The following is a 10,673-nucleotide window of genomic DNA, read 5'->3' as shown; positions in this document are numbered from 1 at the left end:
AATCAGACTGAGCAAAAGAAACTGTTTGCATGACATGTCCAGCCTGAAGCTGCAGAAGCTAATTAAGATCAGTCCAATCCATGTTGTTTTAATTAAGAATCACAATCTTACATTTATAGAGAATGCATTTTCTCCTTCCCTGGCTAGTCTTTTTCTACCTGTTCTGTTCCAGTCTGAGACCCAGCCCTCCGGTCTCTGGGTGGGCATGATACATCTCCCACCTGTTTTGCAATTTTGCTTTCCTTTTCAGATTTCTTTGATGTTTTTGATCTATTATCATATGCAACACCAAACCCAAATGACATCTGTATTGATTAATTGATCTGTAATATAGCATTGCCTAAAGGCCTCTACCAGGTTGGGAACCTCTCGTACTGTGTGCTATACGGATACGGCTATCTAGTAAAAGAAGTCCCTGCCCCAAAGAACATACAATTTTAAAGACAAGCTACAACAGCTGGATGAAACAAACAAAGCAGGGAGTGTGTGAGTAAGGACAAGGAAACAGTAACATGATGTTTTTGCATACACTACTTGTGTTTGGATCGTAGGTGTAACAAACAGATGAGGGGCAGTATTCTCAGTTTGCCATGTGCCTAGTCAGCTGGCATTGTTCTGTAGGCATGTTAATGGCTAGGCAGGTATACCTTGGTGTTCTGCAGAGCGAGGGTATTACTGCCTGTGTCTCATGCCATGGCCAGAGTCATTCACTATTGTATTCACTCCTTTGAATAAACAGTTTAGATTCCAAATTTTTTAATATGTATTTTACATCTTAGGACTTGTACACACCCAAATTTGCACCAGTTTAACTGAAACTGGTTTACTTAAACCAGTGAAAACCTCTATGTGAATATGTATTTTGGTATAAGAGTGGTTCATTTTGGTTCAATTTAAACCTGTTCCCAATTAAACTAATGTGAACCAACATAAGCCACTAAAAGTTTAAAAAAAACAAACCAAACACTATGCGTACAGAGGGTTGCACCAGTTTAATTAAGCTGGTGCAATTCTCAGTCTAGATAAACTTTTGCTTCCAAATAAGCATCTTATCTGCATACTTTTTCACATTAAACGTCTTGGCAGGAGGAGTCACCCTGAGGAGTTTAAAATGAAATGGACTGTACTATATTATATTTCTCTCCACACTAATTCTACTCTGTATCTACTCTATACTGCATACAAAAAACAATGTTAACAGCATGCTAGGGTTGCAAAGTCAAGCATTCAAAAATTAGGCAGCCAGGAGGAGCAATTATAGGAAAAGTTTGTTCAGCCCCTGCAGCCCTTGGTTGGAGCATGTTCAGTTGCTCTGAGGGGCTGGCACATGGGCAGTTCGGCTGGCATGGAGGGATGGTGCATGTTCAGGGCAGATGAAATTCTCAGAATTCCTCTGTCAAATTCTAACAAGGCTAAGTATGGATGAACTGAGATTTTTTCAGAGGTTTATAACTTGGCCGAATTTGGCAGATTTTCAAAGGGACAGCAAAAGCCACATCTCTGACACGAGGGCAGCTCCCCTGTCAAATTTCATGTCCCTACTCCCAAGTATGGAGGCACTGTAGTTTCTCAAAGAAACAACTGTAAATTTTTTTTTTTTTTTAACAAAACAGCCTATTTTTCCCTACCTTCCTTCCTGGAAATGACTGAACCATTTTTGCTGAACGTTACCCAAAAAATTCAGTGTGACATAGACAACCATCATCATATTATGATGTTGCATTAGCCCTAAGGCTATTGCAAGACAGTTTTAATGTCCTGCAAGCTCTGTAAAAATCTAGACCGGTGACAGCTGTAGCAGGATACAGGAATTATATCCTGCATCAATTGTAAACACTGACTGCAAAAACTGCTGGTCTATGATTTGGGATGCACTAAAACCTTTATTACCTTACATGATACTTCTAGGAGTTACTGCTGGGGTGATGGGCTCTTACTATGGGCTCAAATGGTAAGTCACTATTAAGGCTATATTGTGGATCATCTACAGATAAGGATGATGTATTTTTTTCAAGATTAAGCACTGGATCATTTACAAATTGACCATTCTAAAATATGATACAGAAAAAAGAAAACATCACAATGTGAATCAAAACTTAAGATTCAGCAGAGTCTGAGCTTTAACTCAGCAGACTAATTACTAATTATTTGCAAAACTATATCTTAAAAACAAACTTTTCAAGTTAAGCATTCAAAACAATTAAACACATTTATAACTAATGTAAATGGCTTTTTCTTCCTAATTTTGAAAATATTAATGAGCTGTCTGCCTGAACTATATGTGCAAAGTCACAAACCTATCGTGAATCCCCATAACTGGACTGAAACCACTAAAGGTTTGTCTTGGAAAGGCTGTCAGATCCTGAAATTATAGAGGAAAAAGGGAGGCCTTGTTCTAATATTGGCTTGTAGTTTTAGACATTAGTGGGGGAAAAACAATGCAAAATGCTTCCAAATATGTACATGGCATATAATGTTCTGCTACCAAATAGGAAATATTCATTTCAGGACACATTTTTGGAATGCCATTATGATATATATAAAGGCTTTCCCATTGTTTCTCTGCTGCTCCCAAATTACTCCTTCCTTAGCTGAATAGTTCTTCCATTGAGAAAGGCAGGTTCCCAGGATTGTCTTTGAAAATCATAGGTTAATCCCTGTCCCCTAATCATTTACCTTAGTAACCAACAAATAACTAGTTACTTTTTAATCGTAGCAGGGGAAATCCACAGGGATTTTAGGCAGCTAGAAAGTCATTAGTTACAACAAGAACCATCATGACATTTTCTAGGCCCAAAGAAAACTATATTCTAGGTGCTTTTATCCTAACCCATCCCTTTGGTGGCAGATTTTGCTGTTATTTCCATGAAATTTCATTAACTTCAGAGGTGTTACTTGTGACCAGAATTTGGTTTGTTCTGGCTATACTTTACCCGCTATATTCTCTGGATCCATAGGAGCAGTCTGAGAACTGCTCTAATTTGGGACAGCTGGCTAAGGTCCCCAATCTACCATATACTCTAACCATTCCCTGTCCTCACCCAACCCACCTCTGCCCCACGGGCTGCGGAAAGGGTAACACCTAAACCAAATGAAAAACGAAGTTCCTTAGGTTCCTTGCTGAGGTACACTGACACCTCAGTTCCCTCACTTGTGGTGGTCTCCTTGTCCTGTGCTGTTGCTACTATTCCTATGGAATTCAGGAGGTACTGTGGTACTCCTCAATTACTGCAGGCAGGCACCAGGAGCTCCTTTGTGGCTGCTAAAACAGCTCCTAGACCTGTTCCTTCTGAAACACACCCTTTGGTTCTTGCTGCTTCCACTCCGCAGAAACGGGGAAAGAACTCTGACCATGGTGGTGGCTCCTCTTGCTCCTGCCCCTCCCCAATTAGCCATTGGTACTGACAGGTTGGGGCAAGATGGTGATAGGCTCAGAAAGGTGCTCATACAACATATGGGAACATGTTGCCAGCTGGGGACTTGTGAGTAGCCTCCACTCCCTATGTGCTGCCTAAAGAGCACAAAGAATGGATAATGGCAGAGAACTCCCCCATAATATTGACTGTGGTTCACTGACCTTTTGGAAATAGGATTTGTTCCATGTATGACCTGAAAAGAGAGCTCTGTGTACCTCAAAAGTTTGTCTCTCTCACTAAAAGAAGTTGGTCCAATAAAAGATATTACCTCAGCCACCTGGTATGTCTAATATCCTGGAACCAACACAGCTACAACTGCACTATGTATTATTGTGATACAAGTAGTGACAATCAGAAGTGGTCACCCATTTGTTTTACATGCACACACAACCCCATCTCCTATCTGTGATGGAGCAGCAGGAGGCTGGGGGACCCCATGGATGTTCAGTCTCTCCAATTTTTTGCAGGAGGCCTTGGGGCCAAAGACAAGGTGCCTGGACAGCTGGCAGTTCTGAGAGGTAGGGTGGTCCAACAGAGCCTCTTAGAGGAAGAGCCCTACAGAGGGAAGACGGGCACTTGCTTCAGAACCTGTGTGGGGCAATCCTGGAGCTGTCTCAAATGCCCCCCACCCCACCGCCTTCAACAAGGGCATGGTGGAGGGGCAGCCAGGGGTATTTCAGCCCACAAAAGCACGGTCTGCTGGCTGAGGGGTCTGTCCACAAAGCCATCCCTTTTGTTCTCCTTCCTTGCCCCCTAGCTCGCTGCCTGTGGGCCTCGCAATGTGAGCTCTTTGAGGACAGGCCCCCTCCTTCCTCGCCAGCGACCCCCCGTAGAGCCAGCAGCTCCCGCGGGCTGAGGCGCCGGGCTGGATTTGCTGGCCCCAGAGGCTCAGCTCAGCGTAGATGACACCCCGCTTCCAGCCGCTCTCACTCACCTACTGCCTCCCCCTCGGCACCTCCCCGCTGGGGGCAGGGGCTAGTCACAAAGCGGGGCACACTGGGGTGCTCAGGGCGGCGGCCCCAGGCCGCTCCAGCGGCAGCACGGGGCCTGCAGGGGGATCAGGCCACTGGCGCCCAAGGGCCCGGGGGGTCACAACTGGGGAGGGGACGGGCCCAAAACGCCCCTGTGGGGGCACCCCAGGACACCCCCCCGCGCCCCCTTAGCGGCGCCCAGGGCGGGCGGGGGGCGGAAGTGCTGTCACAGGAAGTCCCCCCTCCCGCAGCCGAGGACTGGAGGGGGACAGGGCCCAAGATGGCGGCGGTGGCGGAGGAGCGGCTCCTGTCGGAGGGGGAAGGAGGCGCCATGGGCTCGGCGCGCCTCTCCCCGCCTCCGGCCCCCCAGCTCCAGGGGGGCCAGGCGCTCTTGGAGCAGCTCCCTCAGAGCAACACGCTGGTGGGGCTGCCTATCGTGGCCATCGAGAGCATCCTCGGGTTCCTCTCCTACGACGAGACCAGCCAGCTCCGCCTGGTGAGGGGCCGGCCGGCGAGGGGGGGGTGGGTCATCAGCTCCGCCTGGTGGGGGGCGAGGGGGGCCGGGAAGGGGAAGGGGAGAATATCAAGCCAGGGCCCGACTGAGCCCAGGGCCCTGCTGCTGCCCGCCCCCGAGTCCGTCACGTCTGCCCCTGCTGCTGGGAGGCTTAGGGTGAAATACCCCCCCCCCCCCGGGTTTTGTTTAATGCAATTACTCAGGTCTGTCAGGAGGGAAACGAGGTGGGCGGAAGGGGAGAGGGGCCCACTGTCACCATCTCTTGCAGTCTGATGTTGCCCGCTGGCCCGATCTTACCTCAGTACTGTGCTGGAGTTGTGGAAAAGCCAGGCAATTCCCCCCACACTGTCTCCTGTTCAGTACCTTCTTAGTTGGGGGATGCATTTGTCCCTTTTTCTTTCCCACACACCCACCCCCCGAAAACCCAAACAAGAGCCTGTGTGTTAAACGTTTTGGTGTATTTGCCTCGGGAGGCATGCTATTTGTCTGCGCATTGGTTTCCTTACTTAACTGGTACATCTATCTCCATGTTTTTTAGAAATGGTAGCATTATGTTCCAAGACTGTTCCTCCTGTGAAATGCTTCCTTGTGGGTTTAGATTAGAGTCCACATGTCTACTTATTATTTGTAGTACAGTAAGTGTATATGATATATAGAAAATGTATAGGAAGATAAGAACTTTGCTGCAAAGAGCTTAGGCCCAGATCCATTAAGGGACTTAGGCACCACACTGTTCAGCACTGCAGCATCTAATGTTTAGAAAATCACAGGAACACAAAGCCTGGGTTAGGTTCCTAGGCTGCCTGTAGAATGAATGGGGAGAGATAGGCACCTTAGAATGAGATCCACAAAACCAGAATGCTAGACCGGGAGATGTCTAAGATAGCCACTGGGAGATGCTGACTGCAGGGAAGTGCGTAGCTCTGCTAGCAACCTGGAGAAGAGGTGTCCTGCTGCCTGAATTGCGTGTGGGGCCTGAAACTAAATGGCTTGGGGATGGGGACTTCCCGAACGGTTAGGGCACCCACACAGGGTCTGTGAGACTCCCAGTGCAAGTCCCCTCTGCTCTTGCTGGGGGAGAAAGGATTTGAACAGGGATCTGCCACCTCTCAGGTGAGTGGTCTAATCACTAGTTTATAGAGTGGTGGTGGGCAACCTGTGGCCCATCAGGGTAATCTGGTGGCAGGCCGTGAGACAGTTTGTTTACATTGACCGTCCTCAGGCACGTCCACGGTTCGCTGTTCCCAGCCAATGGGAGCCGCAGGAAGCGGTGCAGGCCACAGGGATGTGCCTGCCACCGCTTCCCACAGCTCCCATTGACCAGGGATGGTGAACCACTGACCCCGGGAGCTGCAGACGGTCAATGTAAACAAACTGTCTTGCTGCCCGCCAATGGATTACCCTGACGGGCTGCGTGCGGGCCGCAGGTTGCCCACCACTCCTATAAAGTCATTTTAACTCTTTCAATGGCCCAGTTAATATTTAATTATTCAATTGTTTTATTAAAGTGTAACAACTTAAATAGGCGAGACTGAGGAAGATCCATATCAAAATATTCCATAGCTTAGTAGTTAAGGCATTCATATGAGAGTTGGCAGATCCCAGTTCAAATCCCTTTTTCCCCCTCAGGAGGAGAGGGCACTTGAACTGGGGTTCTCCAACATCCTGGCGAGTACCTTATCCACCAGGTTAAAGGTTTTAAGGAACGTTCTTCCTCCCTCCTGCTACCCCCCCCCCGCGCCCGGATTGCCTGAGGGGCACAATATGGTAACCGTGCCCAGAGGTTGCCTACCAGATCAGGTCTCTGGATGTGACTTAAGCAGCTGAACACCTTCTCTTTCCCAGCTTGTGAATCATTCTGGGGCTTAGGCAGGAGATAGGAATCTGAACCTTTATCATGAGGCAATAGTGCTCAGGCAGGCGATAGGCACCAGGGTGCCTAGGGTGAGGCTGCAGTACACATGCCCAGAGGAAAAAACTTAGGTGCTGAGTGAGTTTAGGCATTTACAGGTTAGGTGGCAGTTGAATGGGAGTTTTGTGGATTGCAGTGGCACTTAAAAACAGGACTTAGGTTTCTGAGTACCTTTGTGGATCACACCCCTACTGTCTCACTCAGACAGACATAGGTCAAGAGTTAAGGTGCAAAAAATGTGCAGAGATGTAACTGAGATCAGTGTACATCATGCTGGTAGTGTCTGAATAGCAAGGGAGTATAAACTCTGGACCAAGCCAATAAATTACTTGTTGTGGATAATGAAGTAGAAGGATTAGGAAGCTTATGTAACCCTCCTAAATTTGTGTGCCATACTGTTTCTATTTTAAGAACATGTAATTAGACTTTCTGTGTAACAAAACAAATATTAGAACTCTAATATGACAAACATATTTCTACAGTAATTTGGACTACATTTCTGGGAGAAATATTTTACAAAATCTGCCAGTGTTCTAAAATGTGTTTGTCTGATTCTAATATTAAATTGAAACTCCTGGAGACAGGGCTCCGTTTCTGTTTATGCAGCACCTCACATGCTGATATCAGTAAGTATTTTCCTCCAGGATGGATTAAGTCCACCAATCCTCACTAAGGTGTATGTATGTGTTATTTTGAAAGTAGGCTATATTTCAGACCTGCCCAGCTATGAAGAAACCTTAATAGCATCTTTGTATATACTACTTTGGCAAACTTCATTAGTATGGCTCATTATTAAAGACTGATGGTTAAAGTATAGTACGAGGAATTGTGGGATTTTGCTTTCAGTTCCGCCACAGTCTTTGTGTGTGACATTGCCTGAGCAATGTGACCCCTCTCTGCCTCAGTTTCCCTGTCTGTAAAATAGGGATAATATTTACCTCACCGGTTTGTGAAGCTAAATGAATGTTTGTAAACATGCTGAGATTCTTGAATGAAAGCAAAGTGTTATATTTACCTAGGGGGTCTATTTTGTGGTAGTGGACTGCTTTTATTGAGGGGAAAATAATTTTTTTTTCCCTTTTCTGAACTCAAAAATGCTTGGTTTGCAAAGAAATTGGTTATTATGGAAGACAGCTACTATCAATAGAAGTGCCGGTGGAAGCCCTATTGTTGGAATATTTAGAGTTAGTCTGGATAAACTATTAACAAATATACTGTAGGGAACAGTACTGCACTGAATGAAGGATGAACAAAATAATTCAGTGGGTCTATTCCATCTTTAATTTTTGATTCAATGAAAGCGAAAAACAAATCCTTTCACCAAGTTCCTCAGAAGGCATTTCTCTAAAGATAGATGCAGAGGATAATTATTCCAAGAGAAAGAAAGTACACACCTCTTTTCCGACCATCCGCTGACATCAAGAATCTCAGTGTAAACACTTCTGGCTTCTATTCCTCCAGGAATGTAAATATATAATCTTCACTTTATCTGTCTGAGGCTATTTAAAGGGATCACTCTAAAACTAAAACAGTTCATTAATATGTTCAATCAGCAACCATATTGAATCCAGTAGAGGAATTATGCAAGTTTTTAGTGCTGTATGGGAGCCGTAGAACCTGTTCTAGACAATGAGATTCCAATGTTTATGTTAAATCTTTTTCATAGTTCCCCAGAAATCTTGTGGAGTTCAGGTAGTAATCTGCTTTAAACTCTTCAACAAATGCTCAAGTATAAAGTAATAGTATTGATGTATACTTAGACTTCTGTAAGGGGTTTGACTTGGTACTGTACGACACTTTGATTAAATAACTAGAACAAAATAAAATTAACATGACGTGCATTAAATGGATTTTTAAAAAGTGGCTTAATGGACAGGACTCAAACATTGTAAATAAGGAATCATCATTGAGTGGTAATTTTTCTGATGAGGTCCCGTAGGGATCTGTTCTTGGCCCTATACTATAACATTTTTATCAATTACCTGGAAGAAAACAAAATAATCACGAATAAAGTTTGCAGATGACCCCAAAATTTGGGGGAGTGGTACATAATGAAGAAGACAGGTCGTTAATACAAGATTGCTTGGTAAACTGGATGCAAGCAAACAATTTGTGTTTTAATACAGGTAAATGTGTATATATTTAGAAACAAAGAATGTTGGCCATACTTAAAGGATGGGGGACTCTATCCTGGGAATCTGTGACTCTGAAAAGGATTTGGGGGTCATGGTGAATAATCAGCTGAACATGAGCTCCCAGAGGCCAAAAGGGCTAATGCGATCCTTGGATGTATAAACAGGAATCTCAAATAGGAGTAGGAAGGCTATTTTACCTCTGTATTTTGCGCTGCTGCAACCACTGGTAGAATACTGTGTCCAGTTCTGGTGTCCAGAATTTAAGAAGGATATTAATAAATTGGAGAGGGTTCAAAGAAGAGCCAGGAGATTGATTAAAAGATTAGAAAACATGACTTGTAGTTAGGCTTGTTAGAATTTGTTTTTATTATTTTGACAGATATCAATATTTAAGTTTTTTATTTTTATCAATGTAAATGTTCACAGTTCCTCACAATTATGGGTTTTAAGTTTTTTTAAATTTTTATCTATTTAAATTATTACAGTTGCAGGAAATTGCAGGGGGGTCAGACAATTATTTTAATGACACCAGACACACATTCAAAAAATTAAAGCTTTATATCTGTAAAAACACATTGACAGCGTCACATGCCATACAAAACAAATATACTTTAGGGCTTTCAAGCGATTAAAAAAATTAATTGCGATTAATGGTGCTGTTAAACAATAATAGAATACCATTTATTTAAATATTTTTGAATGTTTTCTACATTTTCAAATATATTGATTTCAATTACAACATAGAATACAAAGTGTACAGTGCTCACTTTATTTTTGATTACAAATATTTGTACTGTTAAAAACAAAATAAATATATTTTTTTCAATTCACCTAATAAAAGTACTGTTGTACAATCTCTTTATCATAAAAGTTGAACATAAAAATGTAGAATTATGTACAAAAAAAATCTGCATTCAAAAATAAAACAAGAAAGTAAAACTTTAGAGCCTACAAGTCCACTCAGTCCTACTTCTTGTTCAGCCAATCACTCAGACAAACAAGTTTGGTTATAATTTGCAGGAGCTAATGTTGCCTCCTTCTTGTTTACAATGTCACCTGAAAGTGAGAACAGGCATTTGCATGGCACTGTTGTAGCTGGCGTCACAAGATATTTACGTCCTAGATGCACTAAAGATTCATATGCCTCTTCATTCTTCAGCCGTCGTTCCAGAGGACATGCTTCCATGTTGATGACGCGCGTTAAAAAAATGTGTTCATTAAATTTGTGACTGAACTCCTTGGGCGAGAATTGTATGTCTCCTGCTCTGTTTTACCTGCATTCTGCCATATATTTCATATTATAGCAGCCTCTGATGATGACCCAGCACATGTTGTTCGTTTTAAGAACACTTTCACTGCAAATTTGACAAAATATTTGGCAAAGAAGATACCAATGTGAAATTTCTAAAGATAGCTACAGCACTCGACCCAAGGTTTAAGAATCTGAAGTGCCTTCCAAAATCTGAGAGGGATGAGGTGTAGAGCATTCTTTCAGAAGTCTTAAAAGAGCAACATTCTGATGTGGAAACTGCAGAACCGAAACCACCAAAAAAGAAAATCAGTCTTCTGCTTGTGGCATCTGACTCAGACGATGGAAATGAACATGCGTCGGTCTGCAATGTTTTGGATTGTTATCAAGCAGAACCCATAATCAGCATGGACGCATCTCCTGTAGAATGGTGGTTGAAGCATCAAGGGACACATGAATCTTTAGTGCATCAGGCA

At 43.6% G+C, this 10,673-nt stretch overlaps 1 protein-coding gene across 1 annotated transcript in view; it reads left to right on the top strand.

Annotated features, from left to right (window-relative positions):
- The first annotated feature begins 4,363 nt into the window (after window positions 1-4,363).
- The window catches only part of FBXO28 (F-box protein 28), a 30,367-nt gene continuing 24,057 nt past the window's right edge, over window positions 4,364-10,673 (top strand). Inside the window, exon 1 of the mRNA XM_084622232.1 lies at window positions 4,364-4,883. Coding sequence (XP_084478358.1) covers window positions 4,668-4,883 — 216 coding nt within the window. The 5' untranslated portion in view covers window positions 4,364-4,667. The remainder of the gene's footprint in view (window positions 4,884-10,673) is intronic.

Source organism: Lepidochelys olivacea (assembly GCF_965140295.1).
Source record: "Lepidochelys olivacea isolate rLepOli2 genome assembly, chromosome: 3".
In the NCBI taxonomy this organism is placed as follows: Eukaryota; Metazoa; Chordata; order Testudines; family Cheloniidae; genus Lepidochelys; species Lepidochelys olivacea.
This window is presented reverse-complemented; position numbering and strand designations above follow the sequence as displayed.